At 58.7% G+C, this 15,665-nt stretch overlaps 2 protein-coding genes across 2 annotated transcripts; both read left to right on the forward strand.

Moving 5' to 3' along the window:
- PNMA5 (paraneoplastic Ma antigen family member 5) lies at window positions 3,937-6,203 on the forward strand. The gene has a single exon (XM_021080492.1). It carries the CDS (start codon window positions 4,039-4,041, stop codon window positions 5,347-5,349), a length of 1,311 nt encoding a protein of 436 aa, XP_020936151.1. The 5' UTR covers window positions 3,937-4,038; the 3' UTR covers window positions 5,350-6,203.
- LOC110257699 lies at window positions 10,971-12,681 on the forward strand. Its single transcript, XM_021079881.1, has 2 exons — window positions 10,971-11,555; window positions 12,201-12,681. Exons 1-2 carry the CDS (start codon window positions 11,230-11,232, stop codon window positions 12,679-12,681), a joined length of 807 nt encoding a protein of 268 aa, XP_020935540.1. The 5' UTR covers window positions 10,971-11,229.

Below are 15,665 nucleotides of genomic sequence, written 5' to 3' on the forward strand. Positions count from 1 at the left end.
CTGCCGGCCTACACCACAGCCACAGCCACGTGGGATCCGAGCTGCGTCTTCGACCTACACCACAGGTCACCGCAACGCCAGATCCTTAACCCGCCGAGCGAGGCCAGGGATCGAACCCGTGTCCTCATGGATACTCGTCGGGTTTAACCACTGCGCCACGACGGGAGCTCCAGATAACCACTTTTTCTTGGCTGATTTAACAACTTCTCAATAGTACCTTCTAACTAAGGGATATTCATGTCTATGTTCCCTATTTCAGACGTAGTAAATATCTGTACTTAAAGAGGGGTCTGCAAATATCTTGCTGAGTAATCTTTAATTTAAAATGTTGTTTGCTTTTAATATCTTTATGAAAACAGATCAAAAAAAAAAAAAAAAAAAAACAACCTTTTGTACACCAAAGAAACCAAAAGAAATCTATTCTCTCACCAAAGGCACACAACTTCTGGTCCTGAAACGTGAAACAGGCTTCACAAACTGTAGTCACGGATCTGCAACATCCGAGTCACCGAACTTTCCAGAAAGGGCAGAATCTCAGTCCCAAGTCCTCCCGTCCCAGAACTTGAATTTTTATCAAGACCTCCTGGAGATTTGTGCATACCTTCTGGTGTGATAACCTGAGCTCCACCCACGCCCTTTTCCCGAATAGCTCGTGAAAGTAGCGTTCAGGTCCCGTGTCTCAGGGAAAACATTCTGGTCTTCCCTCTGTGGGAGAATTTTGGAAAAGAGCGGGAAGCAGTTTGGGTACTAGGTGGTTAATACTTGGTCATGAAGTCAAGAGAATAATGGGAGAATGGAATCCTTTGACAGTTTTCCATCTCTCAGCGAACCCTAAATATTTTCATGCCCTTGTAATTCATAGGAAGCTGCTGTATTTTTGCAGTTCACCACTAGAAAAAAGGCAAATTAAAAAAATTTATATCAGGATTTCCTCCAGTAAGCACCCACTTGGGCTTCACTTTTGCACCTGACCTTGTGCCGACCGCTTGGAATATTCAAATAGTGAGAGTGACTGGTGACTGTCAGACCACAGCCCCTGTCCAATAGGGAACAGACATGCAAAACAAGAGCCAAAATGGCTGCTGGGCCTGGCGTGGCACGTGGCTGGCATGGCATCTCCTTCGAGCTAATCCAAGGCTGCACTCTGTCCGGCTGTGCAATGTAGGGCGCTCTCAATTTGATTCAAACTCTCTATCCGCCTAGGCGCAGCAGAGACAGGCGCACAGGTCGGGGCGCGGAATCCCCCTTTCAAGGGGTGGTGTGGTGGGCGCCACGCTGCCAGGGCGCAGCCGCAAGTGTGCCGTGTGCAGCTCAGGGCGGGGGGGGGGGGGGTCTGTCGCCCAACAACCTCTTGGCGCCACCAGTTTCCCGCTCAGTCTGCACCGTGGCAGCATCGGCGACAGACGCTTAGCGGTTGTGGTGTTCGGGTGCTCTGGCCCGGAGGCATCTCCAGCAGGTACGGGTCGGGGTCTTGTGCACAGAGAGCAACCCAACCATGCGGGATTTCCTCCACTGGCCCTCGCCTCTTTCTTGGCATCCCAGAGGCTGGTGGCTATAGGTTTCCCCTGGAAGCGTGATCCTACTAGATCAGGCCTGGCACCCCCACCATTTCCGTGCCATTTCCAGGCACTGCAACCAGCCTAGGAATTACAGGGGAGCCTATTCTACAGCTAATCCTGTCCACAGCCGTTGCATTTGGGACAGGCTCTGAGCTTCTCTGGAGGGAAAGTGGCTTCAGCCCTTCTCCTGGACTTCACCAACTTTCACTGACTAGATATATTCCTGCTCTGGAATGAGGGGTATTTGAGGTAGTGGGTGTGTGAAGGGGTGGGGGGACTTACTGGGGTGGGCCTAGGTGTGGGTGGGGAGGACGGGGGAATGAGGGTGGGAGTTCTGGGGACAGTAGTTGGACTTGCGTGGTGGCAGGGCTTTCGAAAGGATGTGGTTTGAGTGGCAGCAGTTATTGGGCCAGGCTGGGTACTGCGCTTCTTTAGAGATAGGACTTGAGTTGCGGATGGGACATGGGAAGGGGTGGGACTTGTTGGCGTAGGGATCTAACTTCCGTGGGGGTGGGCTTGGGGTGAGGGGTGGGGCTGGGTGGGGGATGGGACATGGGAGGAGATGAGAGTTGGTGGGGGCAGGGATCTAACTTCCGTGGGGATGGGGCTTGGTGTCACGGGGGTGGGGCTGGGGTGGGGGATGGGACATGGGAAGAGATGGGAGTTGGTGGGGGCAGGGGTCTAACTTCCGTGGGGGTGGGGCTTGGGGTGAGGGGTGGGGCTGGGTGGGGGATGGGACATGGGAAGAGATGGGAATTGGTGGGAGCAGGGATCTAACTGCCATGGGGGTGGGCTTGGTGTCACGGGGGTGGGGCTGGGGTGGGGGATGGGACATGGGAAGAGATGGGAGTTGGTGGGGGCAGGGGTTTAACTTCCGTGGGGGTGGGGCTTGGGGTGAGGGGTGGGGCTGGGTGGGGGATGGGACATGGGAAGAGATGGGAATTGGTGGGAGCAGGGATCTAACTGCCATGGGGGTGGGGCTTGGTGTCACGGGGGTGGGGCTGGGGTGGGGATGGGACATGGGAAGAAATGAGAGTTGGTGGGAGCAGGGGTCTAACTTCCGTGGCGGTGGGGCTTGGTGTGAGGGGTTGAGCTTAGGTGGGGTGGAGCTTAAGATGGAGTTTGTGCCTCAGTAGGAGTGGGACTTGGCAGTGAGTTTGAGATCCGGGTGGAACTGAGGAAAGGTAATAACCTGCCCTAGCACTGAGTACCAGTTGAGCAGTTTCTTGTATTCCAGTACCAGAATACTTGTGGGCACCTCTGTATATAGAATTGGCATAGGCAGAGCAGCAGCATGTCAGCCAGAACCATAGCAAAATACCTGTGCTTGGCCTTGGACAGATCCAGTGAAGCAGTACCCACCACCCCAGGACCAGAAACTGCCTGACTGGCCAGATCCCCAGGGCAGGCCTAGTGTTGAGTGCGGGTGAAATCCCCTCATCTGCACTGTGAATGGGTCCCTAATCAGATGGTAAATAGCTGGGAGGTGGGCCTGTGTTGCAGAGGCTTCTGTAACCCTGATGAAAAGCAGGAGGGGCGGGGTTGCCTGCCTGCCAAGGGTCTGGCAGAGTAAGGTCAAAGCCAGGGTGAGCATTGTCTGTTTCCTACGGTGTGGTACTGGAGACCCTTTTGGAGTCCCTTTTCTGTCCTTGCTTCTAGCTTCTACACAGTTTGAAACTAAGTTCTTTTTCAGTACTTGATCCTTGCTGCCCACCCCCCCCCATTCCCCTCCCTCTTCATGGGTTGGAGGCCAGTGACATCACCTGTTGCTCCTTAGCCTTTCCGCATGACACCCCCTGTGAAACCCGTAGTCCACATGCTTCATCCATGGCAACACTGCAGCTTGTCACACGTTCTCCATACCCACCAGCTTCAATGCCCTGTGCAGCGCTCCAGCCATCTTTCTCCTTTGTCAGGCATATCCTGAGAAAGGAGGGAACGCCACATCTCTGTCCTCTAAACTTTGCCCCAGCAGTAAGGGTACCAGGTGCCCTGGGCCTGCACAGCCCCGAGCCAGGGAGTGGGACAGCCTCTGGTCTTCTCCTAGTTGGAGAGCTTTGAAAGTGTTCCCAGGCATTAGGCCCCACCTCCTGAGGCTGGATTTTTCACTGCAGGCACTTCCAGCACAGACAGTAGGGTCTTCGGACTTTGAGGACGAACCCACGGCAAGCAGAGGTCAGCAGGGAAAGAGTGAGGTGGGGGGAGCTTGGCCTGCAGAGACCCCTCCACCAAATGACTGGGGGAGCCCTGTGAGGCAGAGAATGAGGTTCTGTGAGTGGAAGTGGGGGCAGAGGAGGGGCTTTTGGTGGGGATGGGAGGGTGGCCATTAATGATGCTCTCACCCCATTCACATTATAGGCTGTGGAAACCCAGGACGATTCTGCCTTCATATTTGGCCTTGACTTGCCTGAGTCCTGATCAAACTCTGTGAGCTGGTCCCTGCACCTGGTATTAGATCAGTTCATAGAAAGTGGGAGCAATGGCTGTGACACTGTTGGAGGATTGGTGCAAGGGGATGGACCTGGACCCCAGGAAGGCCCTGCTGATTGTGGGGATCCCCGTGGAGTGCAGTGAGGCTGAAATTAAAGAGACCGTGAAGGCAGGCTTACATCCCCTGTGCACCTACAGGGTGCTGGGCAGAATGTTCAGAAGGGAAGATAATGCTAAGGCAGTTTTCATTGAGTTGGCTGATACTGTCAATTATGCTATGATTCCCAGAGAGATACCAGGAAAGGGAGGTGCCTGGGAAGTGGTTGTGAAACCCCGCAGCTCAGATGATGAGTTTATGAATAGACTCAACTACTTCCTGAAAGACGAGGGCCGGAGAATGGTAGATGTGGCCAAGACCCTGGGATATAGCACTCCCACTGAGGGCATGGAGCCAGAGGCCTCGGATCAGGTCAGGTCACCAGCCTTGCAGCCTCTGAAAGAAAATGTGTGGTACCGAAAACTCAGAGTGTTTTCGGGAAGCACTTTCCCAGGCCCAGACGAAGACAGCTTTGAAGGCTGGCTGGAGCACGTCACTGAGTTGATGCAACTCTGGCAGGTGTCAGAGGTCGAGAAGAGGCGCCGTCTGCTGGAGAGCCTTCGCGGCTCTGCCCTATCTGTCGTGCGGGTGCTCCGGGCCAATGATGAATCTATGACCGTGGAGCAGTGTCTGGACGCCCTGAAGCAAATTTTTGGGACTAAAGAGGACTGCAGAACCTCACAATTTAAGTTCCTCCAGACCTTCCAGAAATCGGGAGAGAAAATCTCTAGTTTTTTGCTACGGTTAGAGCCCCTGCTGCAGAAAGCCGTGCAAAATAGCCCCTTGTCCGTGAGAAGCACAGACATGATTCGCCTGAAACACATCCTGGCTCGGTCCTGCATGAGCACCAGCCTCCGGGCCAAGTTAGAGCTCCTGGATCAGCGAGGTCGTGCTCCCACTTTCCTCGAGTTAATGCAGGTCATTCGAGATGAAGAGGAGTGGGAGGCCACCATGGGCCTGACGAAGGAGAGGCAAGTGGGGAGGGGCCGCAGGGCCTCCGGCAGGCCGGTGCTGGTGGAAGCCAGTGTCCCAATGCCTCAGGTCGTGGTGCAGACGGGGCCCTTTAACGAGAGCAGCACTCAGACCATCCAGGAAGGGATTAGCCTGTCCCTGAAGCGCAGGCGCATGTCATGCTGCTACGGTAGTGGGGAGGGAGGCCACAGCCAGGCAGCATGTCCTAGCGTGGAGAACCAAGCTCCAGCAAACAGAAGCCTCAGTTTGCAGCAGCAGAGTCGGGAAACGAGATGGGGGCTGGGGCAATGAGCCACCCCGAGCCCTAGGAAGCGTAGGCTCAGTACTCCAGGCACCCCTTCCCCTAGCAGGCAACTAAAATATTTTAATGAGATGAAGGAGCAGCCCACACCAAGAGCGGGGGACTTGAGGGGGAGAGAGTGGCAGGGCAGCCAGGCCCAGGCCGAGCCCCCTTGTCTTCTGCCAGCTCAGAGGGGCTCTACCAACCAAGCCCCATGCAGCCCAGTGAGGGCCAGTCAGCACAGGGCCTGGGAGAGGCACTGGCAATGCAAGCAGGGGGCCAGCACACTCGGCAGGTGGGGTGGCCAAGCCTCGGAGAGAGACCCCAAGGCAGAAGAGGCTGAAGAAGGTGTGGTGGGGGGCTCCGGCATGGACCCTGGCATCTGGCCACTCCTTAATGCCCAGAGGGTAGGCTCTGAGCTGATGAAGCTGATGGGCCCCCAGGCCATGTGGGGCCCAGGGGAGCCTCCCCCGGGGCCAGCCCTTCTGGAAGGAGCCAGCGCTGGTGAGGAAGAGCTGTGGGGCGGAGAAGAGATGCCCCGGAGGGGAGCCCGCAGGGTCCAGCCCGTCTTCAGGATCATCTACACCGCTCTAGGGGAGCCCCAGGAAGGCAGCACCCTGGAGCCTCTGCGCAAGTGAGGGGAGGAGACCCAGAGGCCCTGGGAGCCCAGCACCAGCCTACAGGCAGCCTCCTCCCCCTTAAGCTGGAAGGGCTGTGGGGACAAGGTCAGCAAAGTCTGTGCGGAGAAGGTCTCCGTGTCAGAGGCTCAGCTTGAGAGGCAGGGTGCAGGGTACCCTAGTGGGCACAGCTGCTTTGGTGCGAGTGGGTGTGCAAGCGCAAGGAAACTTTAGTTCCCAAGCAGGAGCAGGAGGGAGAGGGCGGGGAAAGAGGACGGGGAGGAGGAAGAGGAGGGGTGGGAGAGTGGAGGAGAAGATGCAGGAGGAGAAGGAAGAAGAGGGAGGAGGATGTAGAAAGAGGAGGAGGGACAAGGAGGGGAGGAGACGGGAAGGAGGAGAGAGGATTGGTGGGTGGGAGGGAGGGGCGTTTGGTTCGGTTTGATGTCTGTGCCGCTGGAGACCTGGGACTGGCCTGGCAAATCACCACTCACCAGCTGCCTATGCCAAAGTCAGCCCCAAAGCCTGCAACCCAGGCAGCCAGCCTAGGTGAGGGGCACCCGAAGACGCCTGCCACCCACACTGGCCCCGGAGACCTTAGGGGCCGTGTCAAGGTGCCTGGGCCTCCCTGTGCTGGGAGCCCACCTGTGTCTCTGTAGCCCCTCGTGACCCACGTATCAAGGCACCCCGCTCCCTGCTCCCCTCCCCTCCAAACACGCACTGACCTTGGTTCCCCTGCAGAGCCCTGAGGTGCCCCTGAGCCCTGGCCAGGTGTCCCCCGCCCACCCAGGCAGCCACCTCGGGGCCCTGCCAGGTGGCCTGAGCTTCAGCGCCAGCCAAGGCTCTGCTTGCTGTGGTCCCGTGTCCCGAGCTCACTGTCTGCTTTCTGGGCGTAGATGTAGGCCCCCGCCGCCATGCGTCCTTGTGGGGATGTGCCTGTGTCCTTCTCTGAGTAGCTCCCCCGGCCCAGTCCCGGGAGACAGTGGGAAGGACAGGATGGACGAGGGCGAGGCCAGCGCCCACCACGTGACCTGCAGAAGGAAGACCTGGACCACCCGTGGCCGGCGGGGACTTCGGGAGGCTCCACTGTGTCCTGCGGTTCCAGCCCGTCTCTCCTCGTGACTCAGTTTCCTTGGCGTGGTGGAGCGTGTCCTGCTGTGGGTCAGAGGCGGAGGGGGCATCCTGGGGGGAGGGGACATTGCTGGGGTCCATCGTCCTGGCGAGAGGCCGCCCGCGGGGCCCTCAGGAAGGAGACCATGGGGCAAGGGAGGGTCACAGTGGGGGTTGCTCCTGAGGCACTGAGTTGGGGACCGGGGGTGGGCAGTGGGACCTGTGGGCTCCAGCGGCTGTTTGAAGTTGTTCTCTGTGTTGTCACTCTCTGTCCTCAATGGTTTCAGTCAATGCTTCTCATCAATAAATTTCACGGACAGTTTCCGCTGAGTCTGCCTCTGCTGTGGGCAATGGAAGGGGGTGGGGGCGGAGGGAGGCACCAGTGGGCTGGTATCCCCAGTGGGCACTGGGGTGTGGTCCAGGCAGGGTCCAAGAAGGTCTGTGGGGTTCCCTGGCCTGGATGGAGCCGGGCGGCAGGGACTTGTGAGCACAGGCCGTGGCTGGTGGGTCCCTGGGAAACTCAGGGAGCCCCCAGAAATATGTGTGTTAGACGTTGGAGGGGGGGACAGCAGGCAGGACCCAGTGGGTTCAGGGAGTCAATCCCCAGGACCAGTCACAGATGGGTCCAGGCGTGAGGTCAGAAAGCCCTGACGGGAGCATGACACAGGACTCTGGGGTGGGGGGGTGGGGGATGCTTGCTCACCCAGGGGCACCCCCTTCCTGTCCCACTCCGTCCCCTGCACCAGCCCTGTGTCCTGGGAGAGGCGGGATGGGGGCGCTGTGCGTGCTCTCCATCTGCCTTTTAGTGACTCGGCGACTTTGGACCTGGAATGACCTGAGCCATCGGGCCCCTCCCTGCAGGGGTCTGGGGAAGGAGGGCAGGAGAGCCAGGCCTGTAGCCTCCTCGGTCCAATGGGTTGGTGCCTTGTTGCGGGGACCCTTGGATGTGCCCCACGCGGTGTAGGGCAGGATGGAGTGAGGCCCCAGGTGGCCCCGCTCTGCTGCCGTCCTCAGCCAAGGTCCCAGCCCAGGCGCATCTCTGCTGGGCCCCCTTCCCACCAGTCCCTGAGCATCTGGCCGGCAAGACAGGAGGAGAGGGGACAGCAGGGGGCTGATCCCGTGTCTCTCATCATTCAGTGTGTACCTGTGGCAGGTGTGAGTGCGTGTGTGCGTGTGAGAGTGTGTGAGGAATTCCTCGCTTGATGCCCCCATCATTTGGGCGCAGCCCTGCTCACACCCACATCTTCCTATAAACCTGCCCCCCTGTCCCCCACCCGTGCCCTGTGGAGTCTGGAGCAGGCCTGCCTCTCAAGCCTTAGGCCGCTGTCCCTGGCCACCGGCGTCCTGCCCATCAGCAATTTGGCCATTAGCACCTCCAGCTTCCCTGCTTCTTCCTCGGTTTCTTGCTGACAATGGTGAAATTTCCTTGAGCCTTGTAATCCTGTAAAGCAGCAGATTGTTAAGAAATTTCCCTGAAGTCTCACTGTAGGGCCGATGGTCAACTGATTTTTGACAAGGTGTGCTAAGATCTTTCATGAGGAAAGAATAGTTTTTAAACAAGTGCTGCAGAGGCTATTTCGATATTGACATGTAAAGCTATTTCGATATTGACATGTAAAACAATGAATTTGAACACTTATTTCACACCCTATATAAAAATAAACCATATCAAACACCTAAATGTAAGAGCTCGAACTATAAAATGGAAGAAAACATAGGAATAAATCTTTGTGACCTTGGTTTAGGCAATAGTTTCTTATATATGACACCAAAAGCCCAAGAAAACAAGATAAAAATAGATGAATTTTTAAAAATAGATAAATTGGATTAAAATTTAAAACTTTTGTGCATCAAAGGATACTATAAAAAAGAGGAGGAAAGGGTAGAAATGCCTCTGTCCTCCAGACAGGTACTGGATGGGCTGATGGCAGTAGATAGTGGGGGACAATGGCAGATATCCTTTGGGCAGGCTGGGGTCTGGAGGAACAGCTCTGCCTTGCTCCACATGAGAGGAGCTGCACTTTTGCCGGGGCTCTCAGCAGCGGCAACATCAACAGCCATGAGCTGCCCTCTCAAATACCCTCAAGAGACAGCCATGCATATCGCTTGAGAGAGAGCACTGTAGTCTCCTGGTATTTAGACCCCCGAGTTCTGCTCGACTCTAGCAACTAGAGGGAGCAGAGAGCAAAGGACCGATCTCACCTTCCAGGCGTCTGGCATCAGATCCTAACTAAACTGATGCTAACTAAAGCTGCACTAGAGCCATGATAGAGTTCAAATCTTTCCTGGATTGAAATTGTATACCTCAGTGAAATTACAAGCACGCCTTGTTTTATCGTGCTTCATAGACATTGTGGTCTTTACAAAATGAAATTTTGTGGTAATCCTCCACCCGCCAAGTCTATTGGCGCCATTTTTTTCCAACAGTATTTGCTTACTTCATGTCTCTTTGTCACATTTTGGTAATTCTTATAATATTTCAAACTTTTTCATTATTATTCTATTTGTTGTGGTGACCTGTGATCAGGGATCTTTGATGTCACTATTGCAAAAAGACTGTGACTTGCTGAGGGCTCAGACGACAGATAGCATTTTTTAGCAATAACATTTTAAAATTAAGGTATATACACTGTTTTTTAAATGATATAATACTATTGCATGTCTAATAGGCTATAGTATGGTGTCAACATAACTTGTACACGCATTGGGAAACTAAAAATGTGTGTGACTCACTTTATTGCGCTGGTCTGGAACTAAGCCCAATGTCTCTGTGATATACCTGATTGAGGAAAGGGTGTCCCCTCTCTTCAAGAGAAAACAATTCAACCCTTATGGTTCTTTTAAATGTAATACCTGGCATACGATCAAAATTTTTTTCAAAACATATGAGACAATAGGAAAATGTGACCCATGATCAACAACAACTGGCACCTTATCACTTCTTTTATATTTTGTTTTCCAAAGCAAGGCACTAGACCAGTCTTGATTCCAGTGCTGGGGAAATACACTCTGTCTAGTGCCGGGAGGAGCTCTAAAGTCATTGTGAATATGGTGCTGACACAGGGAGTGCTGGAGAACTGGGGACATTTAAAAACTCAATTTATCACAAGAGTTCACCACCAAGACCCTCACCTACATTTCACAGTGAACATTAGAAGTGCTCCTGAAGTTGCCGTTGCGGCGCAGCAGAAATGAATCCGACTAGGAACCATGAGGATGTGGGTACAACCCCTGGCCTCACTCAGTGGGTTAAGGATCTGGTGTTGCCGTGAGCTGTGCTGTAGGATGCCGCTCAGATCTGGCGTTGCTGTGGCCAAAAAAGAAGTGCTCTTGCTCTGCTATTCCTGTTCGTGTTTGTGTCTAGGGAGCTCAGTGAGGGCAGCTCTTGGCCACTGCCATTGTCGGAAGTGCCTGTGAAGCAGTGCTTGAGGGCACACTAAGGACTCTGGTGGGCAGCCAGTACTAGACATAGCAGAGATGGACTGAGTTCCTCAGAGGCCTCTCCTGAAGAAAGTCTGCAGAAGCACAGTCATACGCTGTCTCACCAGTCAATCCTTGTTTCCTTCGGAGAAATAGTTCCGATGTTGCATTTTATGTCCCTCCTTTACTCAGGGCTCAGGTGTGGGACCCCTGAACAGACTGCAACCACCCACCTCCAACTCCACCACCACAGCTGCCCTCACCACGTCTCTCTATTGCTGTGCCCTTGTGGCCATTACGAAAGGCTTACTGTGTGCCCAGTGGAAGGTAAGGCTCCGTGACTATCCTGCAAGAAGCAATGTTCTTATCGTCCCTTTACAGATGAGGAATAGAGACATACAATGACTGCTGCAAGGCCACCGAGCTGCTAGGCGAATCCAGCTCTGCCTGATTTCAATGCAATCTTTTCCACTTGATGACTTCTTAGGTGGTGAGGTCTGGCTTTGCAGAATAAGGAGCGAGGAAGAAGCTCTTGAGTTGGTGACAGCCAGCCTGTGTCTGTTGCTAAGGTTCCCGGCATGATGAGGCTGGCCTGTGACCGCACAGGGACACTAGGTACTCTAGCACCTATGTGTCCACCGCTTCCCGTCTTCCAGCTTTCACTCCCAACCATGAGTTTTCTCTCTGCTCGCTTCCCCTCCTTCCCCTCCCAAATCCCCACTAGGTCATTTTGTTGTTGGAGGGCCAATGAGTGTGCCTGTTGCTTCTGGAGGCTCCGAGCCCTGCCACATCCAGCCCTTACCAAGCAGGTCCCGCTGCAGCAACAGCGACACCTCAAATGCTCTCCTGATCCAGCCACCTGCCCTGCACAGAGACGCTCATCCACCTGGGGCTTCCGGGAGCCCCGCGAAGCCCACGGTGGCCTCAGCACAGAGGGCCTGGGAGACCCCTGGACTGCGCAGCCCCAAGGCACACACAGTCTTCTGGCTCTCAGGCTCCAGGGCTCTGAGGTGCCTCTGGAGTCGACTCCGAAGCCCACAGGCAGCGCCCACAGAGTCGGAGAAAGGGAGCAGGTGACCCGGGCTTCGCAGGGGCGGGACCTCAGGGCAGGGGCCAGATCCACAGGCAGTGGGGGCGGGAGGGGGGTCTTGGTGGGATGCTGGCGAGGAGGGGGGTGGGACTCCGGCCTGCAGGGGTGTAGGGAGGGGAGGTGGGGCTCCTGCTTGCGGGGGTGGGGGGGTGGTGCGGGGGGGGGCGGCGGGCAGGGGAGGGCGGCTCCAGCTGCAGAGGGGCAGGTGCTGGTGGGAAGGGAGGGGCTCCCGACTCGGGGCGTGAGGGGCGAGGAAGAGGGCCTCCCGGGGGGCCGGGTCCTCAGAGGGAGCAGGGGCGCTCCGGGTCCCGGGTCCCGCGCTGGGAAAAAGGATGGGAGGGCCCCTGGCTGGGGGCTCTGGGAAGGGAGGGCTCCCAGCTGCCCGGATGCAGAGGATGGTGAGAGGGGCTGGGCGGCTGTGGGCGGATCAGAGGCGTCAGCCAAGGCGAAGGGGGGGGTCTGCTCGCTGCGGAGGTGAGGAGTGCAGGGGCGGGGGCTCTGAGCAGCTGCAGAGGGGCGTGGGGAGCAGGAACTGGCGGGAGAGGGGCGGCAGGCCGCCGCTGTCTTTCGGGGCCGGGGGGGGGGGCTGTCTGATGGCAATGTCCCTTCCTCCCCTCTGCACCCACAGGCCGCAGTGCAGAGACTGCGACAGTCTGCGCGCTCGCCTGTCGGATCGTGCGCCCTCCCCCCAGGCCCGGGCGATGGCGCTGGCGATGCTGCGGGATTGGTGCAGGTGGATGGGCGTGAAGGCTCAGCGCGCTCTGCTCATCCTGGGCATACCGGATGACTGCGAGGACCAGGAGTTCCTGGAGGACCAGGAGTTCCAGGAGGCCGTGCGGGCAGCCCTGCGGCCCCTGGGCCGGTACCGAGTGCTGGGCAAGGTCTTCAGAAAGGAGCTGGGGTGCCGGGTGGCCTTGGTCGAGTTTGCCGACAGTTTCAACAGAAGTTTGATCCCCCAGCAAATACGAGGCCGGGGGGACCGTGGACTGTGGTCTTCCTGCCCCAGGCTCCTGACTCGGAGTCACAGGAGAGACCCAATTCCCCTGCACAGGCCCAGAGACAAGCAGTGGCTGGCGGGGCAGGTGAGGCAGGAGTCCTGGGCGAGGTAGGAGCTTCGGGTGAGGCAGGAGCTGCAGGTGAGACAGAAGATGCAGGTGAGACAGAAGATGCAGGTGTGGCAGGAGATGCAGGTGAGGCAGGAGCTGCAGATGCAGCAGGAGCGGAGGCTGAGGCAGGAGCTGCAGGTGCAGCAGGGGCGGAGGCTGAGGCAGGAGCTGCAGGTGCAGCAGGGGCGGAGGCTGAGGCAGGAGCTGAAGATGAAGCAGGGCTGTCAGATGAGGAGGGCGCTGCAGGGGACACAGGAGCGGCAGGTGTGGCAGGATCTTTGAGTATGGAGGGCGCCGCGGGCGAGGCAGGCGCTCCAGGTGAGGGGGCAGGAGCCATGGGCTACGAGGAACTGAGAGCCTTCTCTGGGCTGGGAGAGCCAGGCGGCGGGGAAGAGTCCTTCGAGAGCTGGCTGGACCACGCCAACGACATGCTGTACCTGTGGCGCCACGTGTCCGAGAGGGAGCGGCGGCGGCGGCTGGTGGAGAGCCTGGGCGGCCCCGCGCTGGACCTCCTGTGCGGCCTCCTGGCGCGAGATGCCGACATGGCCGCGCAGGACTGCCTGGCCGCGCTGGTGCAGGTGTTTGGGGACCAGGACAGCCCGGTGACCGCGCGGCTCAGGTTCGCGACGTGCGCCCAGCGGCCGCAGGAGACGCTCTTTGCCTACGTGATGCGCCTGGAAGGCCTGCTGCAGGCGGCCGTGGAGACGGAGGCCATCCACCCGGCCACGGCCGACCAGGCGCGCGCCCGGCAGGTGCTGATGCGGGCGCGGCCCAACGACACGCTCCAGACCAAGCTGAGGAGGCTGCGGCTGGAGCGGAGGCCCCCTGGCTTCGTGGGCCTGCTGCGCCTCATCCGCGAGAGCGAGGCGTGGGAGGCCGAGCCGGCTGCGAGCGAGCAGGGGCACGGGGAAGAAGAGGCCCGCGCGGGCATCGCAGGCCTGGCCGCCGCCCGGCGCGCCCCGGCCCGTGACGTCGCCGCCCAGGGCACCGCTGCAGAGGGCACCCTGGCCTTCCCGGCCCCCCTGGCCTTCCCGGCCCGGGAAGACAGCGGCCAGGCTGCCCTTTCGAAGGAAGGTGGCGCCCAGGCGCCCCCAGCCCGGGAAGAGGCCGGTGTGGCAGTTCCTGCCGCCGCCGCCGCCGCCGAGGCTGGCGAGGCCGCCCCTGAAGCCCGAGGTGCTGCCAGCGTGGCCCCTGCCCCTGGGGAGAGCAGCCAGGCCTCCCGGGAAGTCGGAAGTGCTCCTGCCCCTGCGGGCCTAGGTCAGGCAGGATCCTCAGACGCCCCCGGGGCCCCCATCACTGCCTGGACGGCCAGGGTTTCTCCTGCGGCCCCAGGAGGTCCTGGCTGTGAGCCAGATGACCTTGACCAGGAGGCCGAGGAGCCCCCCGAGGAGGGGCTCAAACTCAACCCCGAGGAGCCGGGAAACGAGGACGGGGCTTCCGACACCAGCCCCCCCTGAGTCCTTCTCCGGCCAATAGGCTCAGCAGGCTCCCCGGGGCCCCAGGTGGGGAGGCAGGGGGAGGCCAGGCCAGGCAGCCTCCTGGCACCACAGGGGGAGCAGGGCTGAGGGGAGGGGAGCCCAGCCCGGCCCCCAGGTCCCCCACCATCCCCAAGGGCCCTGGCCACCACCCCCATCCTTTCCAGGGACCAAGATGACCATGTGTGACACCAATCGGGGAGGGGAGAGGGGCCCCCTCCCCCTCCTTTGCCACACCAGCCCTGCCCCCAGCCCCAGCCACCCACGCTGGCCTCGGAGACCTCAGGGGCCATGTCAAGGTGCCTGGGCCTCCCGAGAGGGGACCCCTGTCCAGCGTCCCCAGGGGCAGGCAGGCTGCACCCTGTGCTGGGAGCCCACCTGTGTCTCTGTAGCCCCTCGTGACCCACGTGTCAAGGCACCCCGCTCTCTGGTCCTCTCCTCTCCAAACACGCACTAGCCTTGGTTCTGCCACAGAGCCCCGAGGTGCCCCTGAGCCCTGGCCACGTGTTCCCCGCCCACCCGGACAGCCACCTCAGGGCCCTGCCAGGTGGCCTGAGCTTCAGTGCCAACCAAAGCTCTGCTCGCTGTGGTCCCGTGTCCCGAGCTCACCGTCTGCTTTCTGGGCGTAGATGTAGGCCCCCCGCCGCCTCGCGTCCTTGTGGGGATGTGCCTGTGTCCTTCCCTGAGCAGCTCCCCCAGCCCCACCCAGCCCGGAGCCCCCCAGCCCAGTCCCGGGAGACAGTGGGAAGGACAGGATGGACGAGGGCAAGGCTGGTGCCCACCACGTGACCTGCAGAAGGAAGACCTGGACCGCCTGTGGCCGGCGGGGACTGCGGGAGGCTCCACTGTGTCCTGCGGTTCCAGCCATCGTTCCCTGCGACTCAGTTTCCTCTGCTTGTGGAGTGTGTCCTGCTGTGTTTTCCAGTCCTGACTGTCCTGTGTGGGCCCTAAAGCAGGGCCAGCCCCCTGCATGTCAGTCAGAGGCAGAGGGGGTGTCCTGGGGAAGGGGACCTTGTTGGGATTAATGGTCCTGTTGAAAGGCTGCCTGCAGGGCCCTCAGGAAGGAGAGTATGGGGGCGGTGGTCACAGCGTGGTGGGGGGGGGGGCAGCGAGGCACCAAGTTAGGGACGGGGGTGGGGGGGTGGGAGTGAGACTTGTGTGCTCCAGTGGCTGCTTGAAGTTGTTCTCTTATTCCTCCCCACGTTCACTGATTTCAGTCAATGTTTCTGTTCAATAAATTTCACTGTTTGAGTTTGGTGTCTGCTGCAGCAACGCAGGTGAGGCTCAGGTGAGGCTGGTACCCCGAGAGGGCATTGCTGTATGGTTGGCAAGGTCCAAGAGGGTCTGCGTGGTCTCCTGGGCTGGACAGATCCAGTGACAGGGAGTTGTGGCTGGTCCATTGGGTACTGAGGAGTGGTTTAATTTGAAAACGTGGTTACCACACAGGTGACCTGGTTTGTGGACCCACCTTAAGGAACAGAGATGAGTGTGCTGGGTGATGCCAATCAACAG

This window comes from Sus scrofa, chromosome X (assembly GCF_000003025.6).
Source record: "Sus scrofa isolate TJ Tabasco breed Duroc chromosome X, Sscrofa11.1, whole genome shotgun sequence".
Lineage (NCBI taxonomy): Eukaryota > Metazoa > Chordata > Mammalia > Artiodactyla > Suidae > Sus > Sus scrofa.